General features: G+C 43.9%; 1 protein-coding gene across 1 annotated transcript in view; it reads right to left on the bottom strand.

The window, feature by feature from the left end:
* CDK15 (cyclin dependent kinase 15) overlaps positions 1-21,715 on the bottom strand; it is a 59,756-nt gene extending 38,041 nt beyond the window's left edge. Inside the window, exons 1-9 of the mRNA XM_083712141.1 lie at positions 21,485-21,715; positions 19,995-20,092; positions 18,927-19,006; positions 15,004-15,098; positions 13,060-13,122; positions 11,797-11,920; positions 10,595-10,715; positions 7,353-7,446; positions 884-947 (exon numbers count right to left, since the gene is read on the bottom strand). Coding sequence (XP_083568267.1) covers positions 884-947; positions 7,353-7,446; positions 10,595-10,715; positions 11,797-11,920; positions 13,060-13,122; positions 15,004-15,098; positions 18,927-19,006; positions 19,995-20,092; positions 21,485-21,700 — 955 coding nt within the window. The 5' untranslated portion in view covers positions 21,701-21,715. The remainder of the gene's footprint in view (positions 1-883; positions 948-7,352; positions 7,447-10,594; positions 10,716-11,796; positions 11,921-13,059; positions 13,123-15,003; positions 15,099-18,926; positions 19,007-19,994; positions 20,093-21,484) is intronic.
* Between the last annotated feature and the right edge of the window lie 2,796 nt (positions 21,716-24,511).

Raw genomic sequence — 24,511 nt, 5'->3', positions numbered from 1 at the left:
GGTACTTATCATCATCATCATCATCATTACAGAAAAGAGAGGGCAACCAGGGAACCAGGCAGAGGGCCTTCTTGGTAGTGGCACCCACCCTGTGGAATGCCCTCCCATCAGATGTCAAAGAGATTAACAACTACTTGACATTTAGAAGACATCTTCAGGTAAGTTTTTAATGTGTGACATTTTAATGTATTTTTAATCTTTGTTGGAAGCTGCCCAGAGTAGCTGGGGAAACACAGCCAGATGGGCGGGGTACAAACAATAAATTATTATTATTATATTATTATAACCAGAGAGAATAGCCAGAAGGGAGAAAGCCTATAACTTCCATAGTGTTATTCATCAGTCATAGTATTATCAATCTTTCTCTGGTTCTTGCTTAACACTGAACTGTTTTATGGATGAGCCAAAAGCTCTTAAAAGTGTTGCTACCTTCAGGATTGTGGGACGTGGGTGGTGCTGTGGGTTAAACCACAGAGCCTAGGACTTGCTGATCAGAAGGTCGGCAGTTCAAATCCCTGTGACGGGGTGAACTCCCGTTGCTCGGTCCCTGCTCCTGCCAACCTAGCAGTTCGAAAGCACGTCAAAGTGCAAGTAGATAAATAGGTACTGCTCTGGCGGGAAGGTAAATGGCATTTCCATGAGCTGCTCTGGTTTGCCAGAAGCGGCTTGGTCATGCTGGCCACATGACCCGGAAGCTGTACGCCAGCTCCCTCGGCCAATAAAGCGAGATGAGCGCCACAACCCCAGAGTTGGTCACGACTGGACCTAATGGTCAGGGGTCCCTTTACCTTTACCTTCAGGATGCAACCATGGATTTTGCTCACATGAAAAGCAGCTTCAAATAGCATTTGTGGCATATTTGCCATCTGAAGAGAGATCATACCTGGCTTATAAAGGGGGAGCTTGGAAACCCCTGGCCATGTTCCTTCGGTTGGGACTCCCAGTACCTGCATAAAGCAAGAGACAAACCAATAACAAAAGAACAACTCAGCACACACCCAATGTCTTTTCCAAATATGTGTATGCAGACTAGATTCTACTCTTGGATTTGCTCCTGGAAAAGGGTGCCCAGCAAGATTTTCTTACGAGGATGTAGCCGGGAATACAAATGTGCTTTCGCGACTTCAAAGACAGGTGCCATTTCAAATATATCAGCAGCAGTCAGGATCATGGTACAGTCTTTTTTTTACACCCAAGGTGCTCCCCTAGAGACCAGGATTGCATTGATGAGTGACTCCTGATGGTAGTAGCTCCCCCCAAATGATAGGCATTCCGAAGCCGTACACTGGCTGCGATGGAGATCCCTGCTGCTTTGAGATGAAAAGGAATAGATAGCAAACGAATCTTGTGACAGGTGTTCAAAAAAACCCATCCGGGGCACAATTCAAAGACATTCTGGGCCTCAAGTACGCTGTATCTTGATGAGGTAGTCTGAGTCCACCTTCGGATTCTGCCCGCAAGCAAACAAATCTGTGCCAATGAAAATGTGATACGTCCTCCCCACCAAAGCAAGCTTTTTGTTACTGGCTGGGTGAGCGAAGCTTCCAATTTGCCTTTGCAATTGGAGCAGCTACATAGCTCTGTTTTAAAAGCATCAGAAAATGCTAATAATGAAATGAATATTCTGTTGGTTTCTGCTTCCTTCACTGAGCAGCGAAGTGCTTGTCACAAGACAATGTTTACGTTCAACAGTCAAGTGCTGTTGGGTTTTCTCACGGGAAAGGAGACTGGATGTGACGTACACTGGTTTCCTGTTTTTCACTGTTCTTTGCAGTTCAGTGTTGATTGTCTCCGTGCTTTAGAGGAGAGAGGATGCCTTTCTCTGCTCCGGCAGAGGGAAAATGTTTTTCTGTAAATTACCAGCTTTGAAGTGTAAATAAAGTAATATAGAGCATGTTGGCACGTACTTTTCATCATTCCGCTGTGCACTGGACACTGCTTATCTCCAACATTTGGTTCCGGGCCCAGAAAAACGCAGTGTTTTGAGAATGGACTCCAGAAGTCGGGCTCCTGGCAAAGGAACAAAGGAGCAAAGAATTGGAGTGCCGGCAAAGGATCGGAATGCAGAGGGCCGGATCGGACGATATCTCTGCGCGTCAAGATGATTTGATGAGGTATGTGCTACAGCTCCGGGCAGCCTGCCAGCTTCTAATTAATGGCTTTATGGCTGGACTTTGAACTTTTATAGCCGGTTTTGCCGTGGCACAGGCAAAAGGCTAGAAGGATATATTTTTCCTATGCTGGGGGAAATCGAAAGTAAAGCAGCTGCAGCAGTGTCGCAGCATGAATTTAAGACAGCAGAGAGAACTTTCACTTTTGAACTTGCCTTTGGAATGCGGTTTGAAGCAGCTGCAGATAAGCAAAGCAGTTAAGCAGAAAGGCACAGGTTCACAAAGCAGAGGCTGTTTTTGAATTTGCTTTTGGATTGAAGCAGCTGTACACAGACACAGCTTGTATGAAGCAGCCTGATTTAAAGCAGCAGAGATGACGCAGAAGGCTAATGCCAAAGTCATGATGGCTAGCTGCAGAAGGCTGGATGAGGCAAGTGGGGAATTTGATGCCAATCAGCCAAATGCTCAACTCACAGTAGCCAGTGATACTGCCATGATTCAGAATGAAGCAGACCGCCAGGGTGATAGCTGCATGGGCAAGGGGGAGTCTTCACAGACGTCATCCCATAGTGCAGTGGAACCACCAGATGGCGCCAAAGCTTTGAAGGCAGTGAAATGCTACACGTGTGGACGTCTAGGCCATATGAAGAGGGAATGCAGATATCCCAGGGCCAAGACAGAGCAGCGCAGCGAAAGCTCATCGCGTGGAAAAGGCCGAGGCAAAGGCAAAGGTCCAGTGTCCAGGACAACGCAGCACAAGGCAATGGTCTCACGCTTCACTCCAAAGGTTGCAGAGGTCCAGAAGACGTCTAGATCTTTCTTCGTTGTTGATTCAGCGGCGACCCACCACATGTGCAACGATAAGCGACTGTTCGTGTCTTTTACACCGCAGGAAGGTGCGATTCACCAGGCGGATGACCACACAATTCCCAGTAAAGGCTACGGAACTGTTGTTCTTCACAGTTTGGACTTATCGATACAGGATGTGCTTTATGTGCCAGATGCCAAGCATAATCTGCTCAGCGTTGGACAGCTGAATGAGCGGAAAATTGACGTTTCCTTTAAGAACAAAAGGTGCATCATCACAAAGAAAAATGATTATGTATTGCATGCTGAATATGTTGATCGTTTGTATGTTTTGTATTTTGATGATGTTGTGCAGGATGACACTTGTTGCATTGCAGGTTCTAACAAAAGTTTGCATGCAGAATGTATTCACGATTTTCATCGAAAATTTGGTCATTTGCATTTTGAGGCAGTATCTAAAATGCCTGCCTTGGTTGAAGGTATGACTATTAAACCCTGCAGGTACCACATGAAGTGCAAGGCATGCGCAGCAAACAAAGTGAAAATGGCTGCGAAAGGTAAGGTGTCTAGTAGGCAAGCTACAGAACCATACCAGGTTGTTCATGCTGATTTGGTTGGACCACTAGCGCCCTCTTTGGGTGGAAACAGGTACTTCATGGTTCTCATTGATGCATTTTCCAGGTATATTTATGTGTACAATCTCAAGCAGAAATCAGAGGCTTTTCCAAGGTTCAAGGAATTCTGTGCTTGGTTGGGAAATGTGCATGGTAAGAAGGTAAAGACTCTTTTCAGTGATCGCGGGGGAGAATTCACTTCTCAGCAGTTTGAAGCTTTTCTGACTGAGAAAGGAATTCAACACGATTTGTCTAGTCCTCGCTCGCCATGGCAGAATGGACTTGCGGAACGAGCAAATCAGACATTGCTTCAAGGGTTAAAAACCTTGCTGCATGATGCCAATCTTCCAGAGAGTTATTGGGCCGAAGCTCTCTCATGTTTCACTTACAGTTATAATCGCAGGTTATCTTCAGCGATTGGTTGTACCCCCTATGAGAAGATGTTTGGCAAGAAGCCATACATCAAACACATGAAAATTTTTGGTTCTGACATGTGGGTTCACTCACCACAAAACTCCAAGTTAGACAAGCGTGGATTGCATGGTATCTTTCTAGGTTATCAGAAAGGGTCTTACAGAATAATGATGACTGACTCTAAGGAAATTAAGCTCACAAGAAGTGTTGAGTACAATGCCAAGTGGGGGGAGAATGTGGGAATTTTCCAATGTTATCCTGATGACAGTGATGAAACTGAGGATAGTCAAAAGCAACCGCAACAACCCACACCCACTGATGAAGGTTCTGAGTCTGAGTCTGAAACTGAATCGGGTGATTCAGAGGATTTCAAGAGTGCGAAAGCCTCTATGCGACCCTCTGAAAGCTCTGATCAAGAATTGGAGGAACCATTATTCACAATAGGTCACTTTTCTCCTAAGAAGGAAGAGGAGAGTGTTGAAGACTTAAGACTAATTCGCAGGTCACAGAGAGCGACAAAAGGCAGACCTCCAAAGAGATTTGCTGATGAGTTTGCTAAGATAGCAGTAACAGCTGTTAAAAGCTCTAAGAAGGTGTTTGAACCTTCAAGTTTCCAAGAAATCCAGGATTTGGATTCAAAGGAAGCTGAGCCATGGTTAAATGCCATGAAGGCTGAGCTTGATTCCTTGGAAAGGAACAAAACATGGGATCTTGTTCCAGTAGTTCCAGGAATGAAACTGCTTGGAAGCAAATGGGTCTTCAAAGCGAAGACAGATCAAAATGGCAAGATAGTCAGACACAAAGCCAGATTGGTAGCCAGAGGTTTTGCACAGGTACCAGGTGAAGACTATCACGAGACCTACTCACCCACCGTGAGGTATGAGAGCATTAGGCTTATGCTCAAGCTAGCTGCAGAAGAGAATCTACACATTAGTCACCATGATGTGAATACAGCTTTTCTGTACGGATCTCTAGATGAATCACTTTATATGCTTCCACCTGATGGCGTACAGGTAAAACAGGGATTTGTTTGTGCTCTGAAGAAGTCCCTTTATGGTCTCAAACAAAGTGCACGGTGTTGGCACACAAAACTCACTGAAGTATTGTTTTCTCTAGGTTTTAAGCAAGGGAAAGCTGATCCATGTGTATTTGTCAAAGAGGAGGGGCAAAAGAAACTGTATTGTTTGTTTTATGTTGATGATCTTTTATTCTTTTGGAAGGATGTCACAATGTACAATAATGCCCTAGCTCAATTGAAAGAGCACTTTGACATGAAAGATCTTGGTGAGGTAAACAACTACCTATCTCTGGAAATAGAGAGAGATCAAGATGGTAACATTCTAGTACACCAGTCACGTAAAATTGCTGATGTGTTAAGCAAACTAAACCTGATGGATGCTAACCCTGTAGACACACCGATGACAACAGGTTATCAGGTAGATGACACTGAAGAAGCATTTTCTGATACTACACTGTACAGAAGTGTGCTAGGCAAGCTAAACTTCATTGCCAGATGTTCAAGACCTGACATTGCTGTTAGCTGTAATTTGCTAAGCAGACAAGTCAACAATCCTACTGTTAAGGATTGGAAAGCTCTGAAACGCATAGCGCGGTATTTGAAAGGCACTATGCATTACAGACTGAGATTTAACAATCAAAAGTCTGGTGGTCTTGAGATATTTGCAGATGCAAGTTTTGGAAGTGACACCACAGACAGGAAAAGTACGTCTGGAGTTTGCTATAAGTACAATCAGGGTCTATTTGATTGGTCATGCAAGAAGCAAACAACAGTTAGCTTAAGTACTTGTGAAGCTGAACTGAATGCACTGTCTTATTCACTTAAGGATTGTGAATGGTTGTTACAATTGTGCAAAGACATAAAAATTCCTGTCAAATGTCCAATCCAGGTTTACCAGGACAACAAAGCATGTTTGGCTTTGCTGAATTCTGAAGGTTGTAAGCAAAGCACGAAGCACTTGCAATTGAAGTTGCAACATGCTAGGGAACGTATTCAAAAGGGACTCGTAACGGTGTCCTATATGCCAGGTAATGAAATTCCTGCTGATGTATTGTCCAAGATTGTATCAAGGGATCAACACTGTACCTATGTGCAAAAGTTGGGTTTGTACTGATATTGTACGAACACGCTGCCCAGTGATGTTCACAGAAAGGGGGAGGATGTTGGTTTCTGCTTCCTTCACTGAGCAGCGAAGTGCTTGTCACAAGACAATGTTTACGTTCAACAGTCAAGTGCTGTTGGGTTTTCTCACGGGAAAGGAGACTGGATGTGACGTACACTGGTTTCCTGTTTTTCACTGTTCTTTGCAGTTCAGTGTTGATTGTCTCCGTGCTTTAGAGGAGAGAGGATGCCTTTCTCTGCTCCGGCAGAGGGAAAATGTTTTTCTGTAAATTACCAGCTTTGAAGTGTAAATAAAGTAATATAGAGCATGTTGGCACGTACTTTTCATCATTCCGCTGTGCACTGGACACTGCTTATCTCCAACATATTCATCCTATTACACTTTCTCTTTTCGACTGCTATCTTTTGAAATTTCAAGTTCACAAAACAAAAACCAACAACCTCAAATGTATAGATTTTCCCCTTTCCCTTTGTGGCAAATTTGTGGTTCCAAATTTGAACATATTCACAAGCAAAGCTCAAACTCATTCAAAACTTGTGATTCGGACCAATACTTTGAAGAGTTTGCTTAGAAAATGTTAAGGATTTTTAAAATTAATATTTATCCGACCAGTTTCTTTTGAGCATTTACTCCAAGCATAGGCAAACTCGGCCCTCCAGATGTTTTGGGACTACAACTCCCATCATCCCTGACCACTGGTCCTGTGAGCTAGGGATGATGGGAGCTGTAGTCCCAAAACATTTGGAGGGCCGAGTTTGCCTATGCCTGCGGTACGCCATACCACTGAGTACCATCACAAAAAAGCACTATTCCTATTCCCAACATAGGGCTGCAGCTTTGGATAATCTTTCCCAAAACAACCCCAAAACACACACACACACAAGAATGCTGTTTTACACGACACAAAGAAATACAAGAATTTAACAAGAGGGAGTAGAAAGTGCAGCAACTCCATTTTTGTGTGCCTCCTTCAACCTGCTATCCGTTTAATTGGCTTTAAATTTTTGATGAGACAAGAGAGGCATCAAAGGGAAGTCACTTTGATTTATCTTAGTGTTTGTGGGGAAATTGCCAAATATAGACCAGCCTATTGGATACAACCCCAAACTTAACACACTGGGAGTGAGTGAGACTTTCAGTCAAATTGCCTTTTTTCTGTTGCATCCATCATTGGGACTAGATAGATAGATAGACGGATGGAAGCTGACCCCTTTGAGATGCTAATGATCTTTGTTCCAGTTTCCCAGATGTATCATTATACTTACCACCCAGATCTTCTCCAACTGTTCAAAGGTGTTGCAAACCCCTGGAAACAGAGGTTGACCCTGAAGCATCTCAGCAAATATGCAGCCTGCACCCCTGGAGAAAAGGCATACATTCTCTTCACTCAGTCAGTCTCACACTGCGGATATTAAATACACAGATAAATAGGCCTAAGTCCAGATCTAGGTGGAAGAAAACCACATGCACTACATCCTCAGTTACATTTTCTATTCAAAGTAAGAAGTGTTTCCCCAAAACATCAAACCCTCTGGCCTGATTTGGACAATCAATGGATCTCCCAATTAAAGACAGTTGCTAAATAGGATTGCTCAATAGGGTTTGAGCAGTGGGGGTGCCTAGCTCTTCGCTGCTCCCAACACACGCACCACGTTGTGCTCCTAATCACTTCTCCAAAGCTGCTATATTGGTCATTGGGGCGGGCAGGAGGGAGACAGGTACAATGCAACTACAGTGGTACCTCGGGTTACATATGCTTCAGGTTACATGTGCTTCAGGTTACAGACTCTGCTAACCCAGAAATAGTACCTTGGGTTAAGAGCTTTGTTTCAGGATGAGAACAGAAATCGTGCAGCGGCAGCCGCAGGAGGCCCCATTAGCTAAAGTGGTGCTTCAGGTTAAGAACAGTTTCAGGTTAAGAACGGACCTCCGGAACGAATTAAGTACTTAACCCAAGGTACCACTGTACCTGTCTTTTTCGCTCCATAAGACGCACCTAGTTTTTAGAGGGGGAAAGAGGAAAAGCCCCGTTTTTGGAGGGGTCAGCTCACAGTTGTGCAGCTTCTTTTGCAAAGGGGAAACGCCCCATTTTTTTTGAGGATCAGTTCAAAGTTGTTGAGCTTACTTTGCAAAGGGGGAAAATCCTGTTTTTATGGGGTTCAACTCACAGTTCTGCAGCTTCTTTAGGAAAGGAAAGGGAGCCCATTCTACAGTTTCCATCAGCAATGTCTAGGCAACACGATGACCATGTACATACTCAATAGAAAATCTTTATAGAATTCCTTCAAACCATAACAAGTACAAAATGAAATCTTTAGTCTCAAAGTCTATGAAAATCTTCAAATGAAGCGAGGTACGAGACTTTGTACGATGAAAGACAAGCTGTGAAGCTTTGTGTATTCAGCAAATATGATGTCCAACACTGAACAGTGATTCCGGATATTGTCTACTGTTTCGTAGAATTCTTCGTCAGCGTGGTGGGAGGATATAGAATTGCTTCATAAACCCATACCCATCTTATTTCGAATGAATGTATGTAAACGAAAATATCAAATGCTGTGGAACAGTGCTCATGTAATAATGTAGCCTACAGTTTCCAGACAAATAATCTAATCAGCCAGTCACATGTCACTGGGGGGAAAAACAGCCTCCATCTGCAGAACTTTCAACAATGGAGGCATGGACAAGGGGGTGGGGCCGGAAAGGGAGCCAGCGATCGACCACACATTCGCCCCATAAGACGCACAGACATTTTCCCTTACTTTTTAGGAGGAAAAAAGTGTGTCTTATGGAGCCAAAAATACGGTATATGAGCAGCTTCCTGGAATAGGGAGGGGGGTGGTGTCAGTCCAGAAAATGGCACCTCCTTCACGCATCCCAGTTTCTGGGATGGCACTGGCCAAGGCTGCGGTACAGGTTTCTCCCATATGCCCCCGGCCGTATCACGTTTCAGTGGTAACCTGGGCAGGAGCTATTCTGCAATGGTTCCCACTCAGTCAGCATAATGCAAGAATGGACCTGCCATCAGAGGTCAAGGAGATAAATAGCTATACAACTTTTAGAAGACACCTGAAGGCAGCCCTGTATTGGGAGTTTTTAATGTTTGATGTTTTATTATGTTTTCATATGTGTTCAAAGCTGCCCAGAGTGGCTGGGGCAACCCACTCAGATGGGCGGGGTATAAATAAAATAAAATAAAATAAAATAAAATAAAATAAAATAAAATAAAATAAAATAAAATAAAATAAAATAAAATAAAATAAAATAAAATAAAATAAAATAAAATAAAATAAAATAATAAAATAAAATAAAATAATAAAATAAAATAAAATAAAATAAAATAAAATACAGATAATAATTACAGGGCTTTTTTTCAGCCAGAACTTGCTGAAACTCAGTTTCTGGCTCCTCTCAGGTGGACAAGGTGAACAAGGTGTTAATGGTGAGTTCCGCACCTCTTTTCCTAGAAAAAATAGCACTGACAGGTCTTAAATAACTAAAATGGACAGGAACTAATCATGAGCAGAAGTGATCATCTGCACTGTTTCAAGTATGTTACATTTGTCTCTCTCTTTGCCTCACAAGGAGAAAAGCAACAGCAATGTCAAAAATAATTCAGAAATAAAATGCTAACGTGGATGTGTGATTGCCTTGAAGTGGACGTAATGTCTAGCCCTCCTGCCGTCATTGCTAAAGGGACTTTGTATATTAGTTGAAGAGAGATAAAAACTCCTCAGCATACTGTCAGGTGTGCATTTACCATGCTTCTCACCACGAACACAAAGGCATGGTAAAATATCTCACTTCTGCTTCTATGTTCTTCTGGACCTGTCTCAGTAAGAAAGAGGGAAGAATCTCCATATCTACTCTGATAGGGGCTCAAGTCCAATTCAAGTCTTGAAATTGGTGGTATCAGTTTGCTTGGGGGTAGGGATCTAGGTTCCACAAACCTCACTTCAGTGTCAGCCTTGAAAGTCGAGGAAAGTTCTTTCTTTTATTATGCTTACAAATTTACTTTTTATGTAAAGGTAAAGGTAAAGGGACCCCTGACCATTAGGTCCAGTTGTGACCGACTCTGGGGTTGTGGCGCTCATCTCGCTTTATTGGCCAGCTTCCGGGTCATGTGGCCAGCATGACTAAGCCACTTCTGGTGAACCAGAGCAACGCACAGAAACGCCGTTTACCTTACCGCCGGAGTGGTACCTATTTATCTACTTGCACTTTTACGTGCTTTTGAACTGCTAGGTTGGCAGGAGCAGGGACCGAGCAACGGGAGCTCACCCCATCGCGGGGATCCAAACCGCCGACCTTCTGACTGGCAAGTCCTAGGCTCTGTGGTTTAACCCACAGTGCCACCCGCATCCCTAATTTTTATGTAGTTCAAGTGATTTTTAATGATGGTCTCAAAAGTGCTCTTATTGCACCCTGCCAACGTTCTGTATGTGCTTGAAAGGGGAAGATTGCTACGCTCAACATGATTTACAGCATCTCCACAGCTGGCTCTCACCAGATATCCACATCAGCAGAATAGTCAGTGGCTCCCAGCAGCACATCAGGAGGTCGGTACCCCAATGTCACCACTTCAGCAGAGTACGTTTGACTGGGAAGGGACTTGGCACGAGCAAGACCTGCTAAGAAACAAGTCATTTAAAACCATGCAGCTCGGTCGTATGGAGGTTCCAACAGCTAACTCATCTACTGTGGATTTTGGAAATAAAATGGTTTGTCTGTTCGATCACTAGGCGTTCAGCCACCTCTTGAGATATCATCGCCAATGGGTTCCCAAAATGGGGGCGGCAGCCTTCATCAACGTTTGGATACAAGGCGCCATTTTGAATTAAAATGGCGAACCAAAACATGACTTTGGTGTGACTTCACCCAATTGTTAGTGTGACGGGTCCAAGCTTACAACTTACAACATCTATTTTAAAATCACTGGGGTTTTTTTTGGGGGGGGAGGGGTTCTACAAATTCCTGGGCAGAAGTTGGCACTTCCCACTAGTGTCAATATAAAGTGAGCAGCCAACCCCAACTCCTCAATTCAGCTTAAGTCAAAGCACTTGGATTTAAGATAATTTCCCCCAGTAGCTTCATGGGCATTAAAGTAGATTATTTCCGAGTGCTGCCACTTAATTGGTTCATTACCGGGAGTTTAAGTGCCCAATGTTATGGTTCAGTTTGAACATTCTGGATGTCTCTGAGCCATTTTAATAGACAAGGACATTACATGAAGGGGCCTTAAAGTGTACATAATTGCCACAGCAGTACAAAGAGCCCAAGGGCCTCTGTACATGGAGCAGCAGACTCATTTAACTCTTATTAGTTAGGGAGCTAAATTTATTACATTTATTTTTTGCTACTTTCCTACAAGTGTAGATTTTACATTAATGCCCTCTCCAGAAATGGACTCGTCCCTGTGCAAAGATGGAAACCCAAGATACAAGGCCAGCTATGAAAAGCAGGCATGCGTTCCCTATGAAGCTGGAGAGAATTCTCATTTGAAGTCAATTGGTTTCATCCAGGGGTATTTTCTAAATTCTTTGTTTATTTTATGTTATACGTAGGAGAGGGATGATGACAAAAGACATTGTACAGCAATGTGCTCCTCCAAAAGATCAGTGAAAGCAAAAAAAACCTGTGAAAGATGGGAAAGCTGGCCTTTGCCAGAAGGTCAGGCTATTGTCCAGCAGTCTGACTATGATGGCTTACCAAAATCAGCTAGCTTAAGCTCTCCCAGGCAACTGAGGAGGAGGTTCTGAGGTTTCAGGTCCCGGTGAAGGATGCGGTGTTCGTGGATGAAAGCCAAGGCTCGCAGAAGCTGGAACATAAAGAGCTGGCAGACAGAAACAGGACATAATTGGTTCATGACTGATCAGTTTTACTGCGGCATTTCAAGCAAAAGAATAAACCTTTGATAGAAAAGTAAGCAAATACAGTGGTACCTCGGGTTACATATGCTTTGGGTTACATACACTTCAGGTTACAGACTCTGCTAACCCAGAAATATTACCTCGGGTTAAGAACTTTGCTTCAGGATGAGAACAGAAATCGTGCTCCTGTGGTGCAGCGGCAGCAGGAGGCCCCATTAGCTAAAGTGGTGCTTCGGGTTAAGAACAGTTTCAGGTTAAGAACGGACCTCTGGAACGAATTAAGTACTTAACCTGAGGTACCACTGTACATAAAACCCTTGAAAGCTACTTATAATCAACAGCACAGGCTGAAGCAATAGACTATTATGGGGAACTTTGCTTCAGAGCAAATCAAATTATTTATGTTTGGTACCAATGGACATACCTGTCTACAGCTTTAAAAAAAACATTTCAAGGTCTCACTTATTGCAAGACCTCTGCAAGATAGGTACAGCTGCAAGAGAGAGACTTGCTAAATGAGCTTTGTAGTTGTATTTATGTATGAATGGAACTGATTTCGAAGAAGAAGAAGAAGAAGAAGAAGAAGAAGAAGAAGAAGAAGAAGAAGAAACCAAACCTCTTTTTATTGCAACTGATAATTTTTGAGCACCCATGCATGGGCTTAGAAGCAGGACAGAAACTGTAAAATAAATATATAGCCAACTAACCAACCAACCAACCAACCAACCAACCAACCAACCAACCAACCAACCAGAGATTTGAACCAAGGCTGGATCTACACAGATATTAAAAAATGCAATGAAAATATATATAGCTCACAATGCAATTTACCATTGACTTTGGATTGCTGGTCTACAGCGCCATCTGGTGTCACATTTTTAATGTTATAATTGACCTGTGTAGCTGAGTCCTAGGTCTCCTCAGTTCAGTGAAACAATCTATCCAATAACCAGAGCTGCTCTTGGTATATGATCTATAATCCCATGTCTACTCACCTGGGAGCGCCTCCTATTGAACCCAATGGGACTTACTTCTGAGTAGACATGCATAGGATTGAACTGTTGCACACTTAAGAACAGCACATTTTTCTTCAAGAACTTACCTTAACATTATAAAGACGAAGCCCACCAGGATGCTGGGACATGTACTGTGCCAAGTCTGTGTTCTAAATAAATAGACAGGAAATGGAATTGAGGGCGGTGAACCCAATTTTCTTAGATACTTTCTGCAAAATCCATGCAACCACATGCTTTGTGTTTTGCACTAGCCTCCCGCCAGCCCCTTGTTGATGAAACTAGTAGGACATTGTATGGGGAGATGGAAACTCTCGTCCTGGAGCTTTGTGTGTGCCTTGGGGACACACAGATACCGTATTTTTCGCTCCATAAGACACACTTTTTTCCTCCTAAAAAAGTAAGAGCAAATGTGAGTGTGTCTAATGGACCGAATGGCACTGCTCAGAGAGGGAGAGCTGCGCAGCGCCCCTTCAGCGAAGCACCTCTCCTCTGCCTTAGCTGCGGCAGCCTCTTCCAGGCAGGGGGAGCCTTCATCCTGCTGCCCTGAAGTGGCTTCACACGGCTGTCCCAGAAGCCAGAACAGCCAGAGGCTACCCTGGAAGCCAGATCCCTCTTGCTGCTCTGGCTTCTGGGATTCAGAATATTTTTTTTCTTGTTTTCCTCCTCCAAAAACTAGGTGCGCCTTATGGTCTGGTGCGTCTTATAGAGTGAAAAATACAATGCTACACCAATTGATGCCAGTTCCTTGTACTATGCTGAGCCGAAAGAACATGATCTGAATCCATCTTTACTTTCAACACACAGCCATTTAAAAGTGTGTCAACCATGCGAGCAAGATATCACAATATAAAAAGATAAAGGGACCCCTGACCATTAGGTCCAGTCGTGTTTACAGCATATTAAAACATCAATAAAACAATCCAGAATCAACGGGTGAGCTCCCGTTGCTCGGTCCCTGCTCCTGCCAACCTAGCAGTTCGAAAGCACGTCAAAGTGCAAGTAGATAAATAGGTACCGTTCCAGCGGGAAGGTAAATGGCGTTTCCGTGCGCTGCTCTAGTTTGCCAGAAGTGGCTTAGTCATGCTGGCCACATGACCCGGAAGCTGTACGCCGGCTCCCTCAGCCAATAAAGCGAGATGAGTGCCGCAACCCCAGAGATGGTCACGACTAGACCTAATGGTCGACGTCCCTTTACCTTTACAGCTTGATGACTTTACAGTGGTACCTCGGGTTAAGAACTTAATTTGTTCTCTTTTTAACCTGAAACTGTTCTTAACTTCCCTCCCATCAGATGTCAAAGAGATAAACAACCACCTGACATTCAGAAGACATCTGATGGCAACCCTTTTCAGGGAAGTTATATGACATTTTAGTGTATTTTTTTTCTTTGTTGGAAGCCGCCCAGAGTGGCTGGGGATACCCAGCCAGATGGGCGGGGTACAAATAAATTATTATTATTATTATTATTATTATTATTATCATTACCTGAGGTACCACCTTAGCTAATGGGGCCTCCTGGTGCCGCCGCGCCGCTGCTGCACGATTTCTGTTCTCATCCTGAAGCAAAGTTCTTAACTCAAGGTACTATTTCTAGATTAGCGGAGTCTGTAACCTGTTACCTGAAGTGTCTGTAACCCGAGGTACCACTGTATTTCTCTGCTTGTGCTGCTTTTACAAGGATCATTACTCAAATGGTGAGGGAGGGAAAGGTTTTTGCATGTGTGCTTGTGAACGAACAAACCAGTGGTTTTACGAGTCTGTTGTCATGGCAGCTGCAAGAGTAATCAGTTCCTGCCAGCTTTTCTGCAAATGAAGCATGTTTTTAAAACGCAGCTGTTACTTAAGAGAAGTTAGGGATCTGAGAAGATAACTCTCAAAGGCAATTAGGGAAAGCAAGCCAGAAACATATGTCACCATGATGGACTCTTACGCATTGCTATAAAACGCTTTGTAGCACTGCAAAAATAAGACCCAGTGTTTGTTTACCGGCTCGTGAGAAAGCTCACAAACGCTAAATAAAATCAACTCACCAAATACTCGAAGACTAATGTCAGGGTCTCCTTGGTCTGTATGATGTCATGAAGGAGCACAATATTGGCATGCTTCAAGCTCTTGAGGAGAGATGCTAAAGAAGGACACATAAATAGGGGTCAGTCTGCTGTCTGCGAGAGGGGGAAACAATTTAACAGCACAGAAAGCAAGGCAAGGTTGCCTTGTGAAATACAACTACCCATCATTTCCACACCTGGAATTTTGAGCAGGAGCTGGTCCCGTTTTGTGTCCTTCTTAAACAGAAGGACTGCCTCAGAAACGATAGAACAGTTAAAATTAGAAACCTTTCCCACCATGCTCTTCTCATTAGAGGTGCACCAAGATGCCAAAACAGCCTAGATATTGGTCTCTCTCAATGATAGCATAGGGCAAAGCCCCAGATGCTGGCATAAAAGAACACTACCCTCTCCTACTAATTTAGGGTTGTATATGACTCTGGATATGTTCACATTGCTGCTTATTCCACATCTAGCACATTCCCACTCCTACCATATTTATGCGAATCTACGAAGGCTGATCGCCGAGGAATTGATGCTTTTGAATTCTGGTGCTGGAGGAGACTCTTGAGAGTCCCATGGACTGCAAGAAGATCAAACCGATCCATTCTTAAGGAAATCAGCTCACTGAGCACTCACTGGAAGGACAGATCCTGAAGCTGAGGCTCCACTACTTTGGCCACCTCATGAGAAGAGAAGACTCCCTGGAAAAGACCCTGATGTTGGGAAAGATGGAGGGCACAAGGAGAAGGGGACGACAGAGGATGAGATGCTTGGATAGTGTTCTTGAAGCTACAAACATGAGTTTGACCAAACTGCGGGAGGCAGTGGAAGACAGGAGTGTTTGGCGTGCTCTGGTCCATGGGATCACAAAGAGTCGGACACGACTAAATGAGTAAACAACAACAAATGCGCCATCGAATCTACCTCAATTTTCAAAACCTCGAAACCCAGAAAGCTTTTGCTGGCAAATGTAAATGTGCCATCAAATCTAATGCGCACTCTAATTTTTGCGATGCAATTTGGTCAACAAAGGTGTGCATTACATTCAAGTAAATGTGGGAATTTTTGAAGCCTTATTCACACAATGCCACAATCTATATCAGTCCTGTAGTTTCTTGAAATATGTGTTTTTTTTCTCAGACACATTTCAATCCCATGAGAGTAAGAGCATAATGTGAGTATACATTGACAGTCCTCGTGCAAGCACAGATAAAGGATAAAGGTCATGTACACCGGGTGAAGATATCACTGCCCCCTTTCTGATGTGAACAACTCTAAAAATTTGTCATGAAACACAGCGTTTCAAGCCACTAATGCAGGCATGGCCAAACTTTGCCCTCCAGCTGTTTTGGGACTACAATTCCCATCATCCCTGACCACTGGTCCTGCTAGCTATGGATGATGGGAGTTGTAGTCCCAAAACAGCTGGAGGGCAAAGTTTGGCCATGCCTGCACTAAGGTGTACGTACCCAAGTCATACTCAAGGAAGAGCCACTAAAAGCGATGAAATTGTTAATCATCATGACTTAAAAGTCTGTTGATTGCACTGCCTCTGTTCTGAGTATGACTTAGCTCAGTGATTCCCAGACGTGGGTCTCCAGCTGTTTTTGGACTACAACTCCCATCATCCCTGACCACTGGTCTTGCTAGCAAGGGATGATGGGAGTTGTGGTCCAAAACAGCTGGAAACCCTGAGTTTAGGAAACACTGACTTAGGTGGACAAAATCTAGTCTTTTTCATTTATCCCAATGCACAATTTCATTCAGGATGAGTTAGGACGGGGGTGGGCAGACTTCAGACTTGTTGTGGGATCTCTATACCTTGCTTTTTCACTAGCACCTCAAGATCCACAAATGGAGACAGGTGCAAAATAGTGGTTAGGTGTCATATACCTAGAAACTGAGTGCCTCATAGTATGTGCTCATAGTATATGCCAGAAATACATGTTCAGAACTTCAACTGAACAGATAACCCTTCCACAGTTCACAAAAAAATCCACTGTAAGTCCTTTCTCCCTCCCCACAAACTTTTAAAATCACAGTAACTAAATTTAGAAAAGAAAAAGAAAACCTTTTTCAATTGTGACTATTGTTAAATCCCCCCGAGATCTAACTGTCAATCTTGATCATATATTTTTTTTGCTCACCCCTATTAGGAAATGCAGAGCTGAGCGGGGGAAAGAACAAAAAATTAGGAGCACCATGAGAAATTATTTCTGCAGGACTTGCTCTTTCTAGAGGCTGGCATTAAATTGTTTATCTGCCCCTTAGAAGGGAAAATAATATGTTTCCACTGGGACTCAGAGGCAGACTAAAGCAACAGTCTTAATGGAAAATTAAACAAGCTGCTTTTGGATGTTATATCAGTGGGAGCATCTAAAGGCCTGAAGGCAATAATTAAAATCGTAATCTAATGCATCAAATCAGAGACACTAAGAAAACTCTGGACATTTTGCCCAGTACAAGATCAACGAAAACAATGATGGAGGGAAAACACTCTCAAAATAGGTATTGGCACCACACCAAAAAAAGGAGTAACTTTTTGCCCTTGAGTAACTTGCAATTTTGGTGGTTCGAATCCCCGCGACGGGGTGAGCTCCCGTTGTTCGGTCCCAGTTCCTGCCAACCTAGCAGTTCGAAAGCACCCCTAAGTGCAAGTAGATAAATAGGTACCACTCCAGTGGGAAGGTAAACGGCGTTTCTGTGCACTGATCTGGTTTCGCCAGAAGCAGCATAGTCATGCTGGCCACATGATCTGGAAAAACTGTCTGCGGACAAACACCGGCTCCCTCGGCCAGTAAAGCGAGATGAGCGCCACAACCCCAGACTCGTTCATGACTGGACTGAACTGTCTTTTAACTTGCAATTTCTTTGGTTTCTTAGAATTCCCAAGCAGCTCCAGTCACTTCTAGTGAGAATATACCAGGGATGACCAACAGGTCAATCGGGATCGACTGATCGATCCCCAGTAGGTTAAGGTAGATCACGGTAGATCGCTGGCTCCTCCATCCGGCCCTGCCCCCTCGCCCCATCGTCTCGATTGCTAGAGCGGAAGCTGGAATTTCCTCTGCATGGCAGACTGCCATTATCGATCTGTTTGTGAGCCTTTTTATATTTTATTTTGCCCAAACCCCTACATAAACAGATATTTCCTATGACCTGAAACCCCCCCCCCAAAAAAACTGGGTTGTTCCTCCCTAAAACATGATTTTAATCATGTGAGTAGATCACAGTCCCCTGGAAGTTGGACGTCCCTGGAATATACCTTTACCCTGCTAGGTAAAGGTAAAGGGACCCCTGACCATTAGGTCCAGTCGTGGCCGACTCTGGGGTTGCGGCACTCAGTTCGCTTTACTGGCCGAGGGAGCCGGCGTACAGCATGACTAAGCCACTTCTGGCGAACCAGAGCAGCACACGGAAACGCCGTTTACCTTCCCGCCGGAGTGGTACCTATTTATCTACTTGCACTTTGACGTGCTTTCGAACTGCTAGGTTGGCAGGAGCAGGGACCGAGCAACGGGAGCTCACCCCGTCGTGGGGATTTCTCCTTAATTGTATGAATGTGCCAGGAATTGCCAGGTATAATTTGCTGCCTGAGAGACAGCAGGAAATTGTTTCCTCTCCCAAAGTCAAGGTGCATAGTACTGCTGATGAGGTTTATTTAGGCACCTGAGACAGAAAATCCCACATGCATCTCTCTCTCTCCCCACGCCCCAAATTAGATGCCTGAGGCAGCATGGCAATGCTAGATGAGATAGTTTGGAGGCAAGGAACTAGTACTCTGCATGTATGTAGACTCACTTTTATTAGTTCCTATATTGTAGGGCTCAACCCTGGTACAGAAAGTGGATTCAAGAACTGAGCCCTGCTGCCAGAGATGGTGTCCACTTTGAATATCTTACCTTCTCTTATGGTTGTACAAGGGACTCCTTCCTCAGTCTTAAGGCTGATGACTTTCAAAGCTACTAGCTGTCCATATATCCTAAAGGGACAGAGCACAGCTGATGAAACCCTGGCCATAACAACTGGATCCACTATTTCAGGCACACACAAAACTGCCTTAAATCAGTTCAGCCACTGGTTTAGTTCAGTTACAGATAGGTAGCCATGTTGGTCAGTGTGCATGCACACGAAAGCTCATACCAAGAACTAACTTAGTTGGTCTTTAAGGTGCTACTGGAAGGAATTTTTTTTTTGTTTTGTTTTAGTTAAGTCAACATATTTAGTACCATTGAAGAAGCAAATTGTGCATTACATACTAATGCGTGTAACATTTTTTAAAAATTCTTTTTATTTAATTTGACATAAACAGAACGGTGTATTTGGTATACGTAAAGGTAAAGGTACCCCTGCCCGTACAGGCCAGTTGTGACCGACTCCAGGGTTGCGTGCTCATCTCGCTCAAGAGGCCGGGAGCCGGCGCCGTCCGAAGACACTTCCGAGTCACGTGGCCAGCGTGACGAAGCTGCTCTGGTGAGCCAGCACCAGTGCAGCACGCAGAAACGCCGTTTACCTTCCCGCTATAAAGCGGTACCTATTTATCTACTTGCACTTAGGGGTGCTTTCGAACTGCTAGGTGGGCAGGAGCAGGGACCGAGCAACGGGAGCTCACCCCGTCACAGGGATTCGAACCGCCGACCTTCTGATCGGCAAGTCCTAGGCTCTGTGGTTTAACCCACAGCACCACCCATGTCAAATGTTTACAAATGCCTAAAATTAGACCCAAAACCACTTATCTTCAGTATGACTATTTCAAGCTACCTTTTTTATAGCCTAGAACAGACGCACAAATGTCAGACTTTTCATTTCCTCTGCAAACATTTTCTTTGCATTCTGGAATGTTTCTTGGAATGCTTCATCTATCATGTGATGCTTAAGTTGATGGTGCTCAATTAATCTGATCCATTTTAATCATTATAGGTTCAACTAGTGCAAGAGTACCCAAGGTTTACCCTGTAAATATCACTCACCTGCTGATTCCTTTGTATACTGTGGAATGAGAACTCCCACCCAGCTTCTCCAGATTCAGGTAGGATGAAGCATTTCCAAACGGGAGACCTCTTCTTTGCTTAGATGAGGGTGAGGACAGAGAAAGCCTGTATTCAGTACTAGATTTAACAAAGGAGTTTCAAACCCAGCAGAAACACAGACTATATTGTCAATGAATGGAAAACGGATGATACTTATTACTGGATGAATTTGGTATGGTATTGAAATGAACACGCTTTTGAAGTTACCCAAAATTATTCATCAGACAAACTGGATAAGCAGCTGATCTTCAGCTGATTAAATGATGTGGAACAATCCACAGCTGTTCGTTTCCAAAAAGAGAGGTGATGGGATTCAAGATGGGCGGGAACGAACACAGTCTGACTTGCATGTCACCAACAAGTGACAGTAAGAGCTGTTTGACAGTGGAATGATCTGTCTCGGGAGGTTGTGGACTGTCCTTTCTTAGAGGTTTTTAGCAGAGGTTGTATGGCCATTTTCCATTGATGCTTTAGTTGAGATTCCTGCATTGCAGGGGGCTGGACTGGATGACCTTTGGGGTCCCATCCAACTCTACATTTCTATGATTCTGTGATCATCATTGGCTCATCTATTACATTTATTGTCAAATTTATTTACAATGGGTTGGACTGCACATTTAAACGCATAAAGGTAAAGGTAAAGGTACCCCTGACCATTAGGTCCAGTCGTGACCGACTCTGGGGTTGCGGCGCTCGTCTTGCTTTATTGGCCAAGGGAGCCGGCGTACAGCTTCCAGGTCATGTAGCCAGCATGACTAAGCCGCTTCTGGCGAACCAGAGCAGCACACGGAAACGCCGTTTACCTTCCCGCCAGAGTGGTACCTATTTATCTACTTGCACTTTGACGTGCTTTCAAACTGCTAGGTTGGCTAGGAGCAGGGACCGAGCAATGGGAGCTCACCCCATTGTGGGGATTCGAACCAGTGACCTTCTGATCGGCAATACCTAGGCTCTGTGGTTTAACCCACAGCGCCACCCACGTCTCTTACCTTTACCTTTAAACGCATAAAGTAAAGGTAAAGGGACCTCTGACCATTAGGTCCAGTCGTGACCGACTCTGGGGTTGCGGCGCTCATCTCGTTTTATTGGCCGAGGGAGCCGGTGTACAGCTTCCGGGTCATGTGGCCAGCATGACTAAGCCGCTTCTGGTGAACCAGAGCAATGCACGGAAACGCCATTTACCTTCCCACCTGAGTGGTACCTATTTATCTACTTGCACTTTGATGTGCTTTTGAACTGCTAGGTTGGCAGGAGCAGGGACTGAGCAATGGGAGCTCACCCCGTGGCGGGGATTCGAACCACCAACCTTCTGATTGGCAAGTCCTAGGCTCTGTGGTTTAACCCACAGCGCCACCCGCGTCCCTTACCTTTACCTTTAAACGCATACATGACGATAAATGCATTTTATTAATCACTTTATGCAAGCTTACCCACTGGAACCTCGCAGCAAAATCCAGCTCCTGAGAAGGATCACTGAGACGGCGTTGCCGTCGTCTTCCAGCTTTTTGGACCGGAAGTGTCTGGAACCACTGTGGTTGTGTTGAATCCATTGGCTTTGGCATCTTGTCTGGCTTTCTCGCCTGGCCAGGACAAAAAGGCAAAAGATAAGGCACCAAAATATAAATATTCTTGCCCACATCTTTCATTTCTTCACAATTTCTTACACTGGTGCTGTGTGCATACGTGGTTATGTTGAGTAGAATGCACGTAAGTTGACGGTTATTAGTCGAGCCAATGAATTTGCATTATCCTGCTTTCCTTCATGCTTGTTTTGCAACACAGTTACATAGGATTATGCTATTGGAAGTCCTACTCAAAGTAGAGCCATTAAAAATAATTACTAACCCTAACCACTTTGAGGGGTTTTTATAATATAAACAGATGGTATTTAAAAATGTGAAATAAACAAACTTGGATCAATTAATTTTAATGGGTGTACCCTGAGACTCTGCTCCAGAGATTTCTGTATACAACCCTTGGAAAATATGACCCCTTTCCCTTCTCCCATATATGTAACTCCAAAGCCTGGCTGGAATACCACTTACCAAAACACAATCTGCTCCATTAGGCTGAATAGTGTCTTGCGATGAGTCTTCTATCTCTTCATGGCAACATCTGCAATTAGACTTGAAAACATTTCCGCATAGTACCTCTCCCATGTTCTCTTCTGACGGCTTGATCTTCTTCCTTTCTCTTGTTATCCGTTTCCCCTTCAGTTTGCCAGAGCTTGGAAAGGCATGAATGTTCATATGACTTGCATAAGGTCTCTGCCACAATTGGTCTCATGACTTCAGAAACCTTTTTTCTCCCACCTTTTTTCTCCCAGTTTGTCAAATTCATTCTTTGTGCAGCTCTCTTGATTTAATAAACATGGCTTCTGAAAGTAGGCATGCTCAGGTAATTTCCAGGTGATCTACTTATTATTGATCTATTTGCAACAAAATTAAACACCAGCTATTTATTAAGCATTTGTGTTTGTTGGGTTAGACAACATGTCAAAGCAAGTGTTGTCCCACATTTTCTATTGCATTTTCCTGTTACAGTGGTACTTCTGGTTACGTACTTAATTCGTTCCGGAGGTCCGTTCTTATCCTGAAACTGTTCTTAACCAGAAGCACCACTTTAGCTCTGGGTTAGCAGAGTCTGTAACCTGAAGCGTATGTAACCTGAAGCGTCTGTAACCTGAGGTACCACTGTAAAGCCATTCTTTGAAATCTGTAGTCTTTCAAATGCTGCAGTGTATAAATGTGTACAAAAATGCATACACTTGAATGAAGTGTGTATAAAAATGCATATATTTGTGAAAATCACACATAATGCACTTTTTAATTGGGGGGAAACCATTTTGCAACAATGTGTATATTGGATAGAATTTCATACAAAAAATGTGTATTTTAGGAGAGACTCATACTAAAATGCTGATGAATTTTCACAAAGCTTTTTTTTTTTAAAAAAGGAAACTGATGCAGAAATGTGGAGAACTGAACTGTAAATTGGAAAAGGAAGAAACTGTACAGCATTAGTGGACTGGGAATGTGGGCTTTGGGGTCTGTGGTTGCACTTAAAGAGGATGGATGGCGGCTAACTGATTGAGGTTGAATCCTGACAAGACAGAAGTACTGTTTTTGGGGGACAGGGGGCGGGTGGGTGTGGGGGACTCCCTGGTCCTGAATGGGGTAACTGTGCCCCTGAAGGACCAGGTGCGCAGCCTGGGAGTCATTTTGGACTCACAGCTGTCCATGGAGGCGCAGGTCAATTCTGTGTCCAGGGCGGCTGTTTATCAGCTCCATCTGGTACGCAGGCTGAGACCCTACCTGCCCGCGGACTGTCTCGCCAGAGTGGTGCATGCTCTGGTTATCTCTCGCTTGGACTACTGCAATGCGCTCTATGTGGGGCTACCTTTGAAGGTGACCTGGAAACTGCAATTAATCCACAATGTGGCGGCTAGACTGGTGACTGGGAGTGGCTGCCGGGACCACCTAACACTGGTCCTGAGAGATCTGCATTGGCTCCCAGTACGTTTCTGAGCACAATTCAAAGTGTTGGTGCTGACCTTTAAAGCTCTAAACGGCCTCGGTCCTGTATACCCGAAGGAGCGTCTCCACCCCCATCGTTCAGCCCGGACACTGAGGTCCAGTACCGAGGGCCTTCTGCTGGTTCCCTCATTGTGAGAAGTGAGGTTACAGGGAACCAGACAGAGGGCCTTCTCGGTAGTGGCACCCGCCCTGTGGAACGCCCTCCCTTCAGATGTGAAGGAAATAAGCAGCTATCTTCTTTTTAAAAGACATCTGAAGGCAGCCTTGTTTAGGGAAGTTTTTTATATTTAATGCTGTATTGTTTTTAACACTTGATTGGAAGCTGCCCAGAGTGGCTGGGGAAACTCAGCCAGATGGGCAGGGTATAAAAAATAAATTATTATTATTATTATTATTCTTATTATTCTTATTATTATTATTATTTGTTGTTGTTGTTTTGCTGTTGTTGCTGTTGTTGCTGTTGCTGTTGTTGTTGTTGTTGTTGTTGTTAATATACAAGGTAACACCAAATAGTGATGGTGAACCTTATGGAAAATTCAATGTATTTTTAAAAACTTTTTTAAAAAACATATTCAGAACTTTTTATTTTTATGTGTATGTAGATTCCATACAGGATAGCACTTGAATTTATTGTGGTTCACTACCTGCCAGAGACAGTGAACGATCCTTTGGCCTACTGGATAGCCTGAAGCCATGTGTGCTAGGACCTAGGTTAGGTTACCCACAAGCTGCTGTCTTGCATACTGACCAAAATCCCAAGTGAGAGGGTGTTTTTGAAGATGGGTAGTTATAATTTCACCTATCACAGCCACTTAAGACGCTGAGTTGGTGGAGCAGGTGGTGTTTTTAAAAGTCAGTCACCTGCTGCCGGCATTCCCCTAACTCGGTTTCTGAGTGAGTGCCAGCTTCACACTCCTGGCT

Source organism: Podarcis gaigeae, assembly GCF_964106915.1.
Source record: "Podarcis gaigeae genome assembly, chromosome: 1".
Classification (NCBI taxonomy): domain Eukaryota; kingdom Metazoa; phylum Chordata; class Lepidosauria; order Squamata; family Lacertidae; genus Podarcis; species Podarcis gaigeae.
This window is presented reverse-complemented; position numbering and strand designations above follow the sequence as displayed.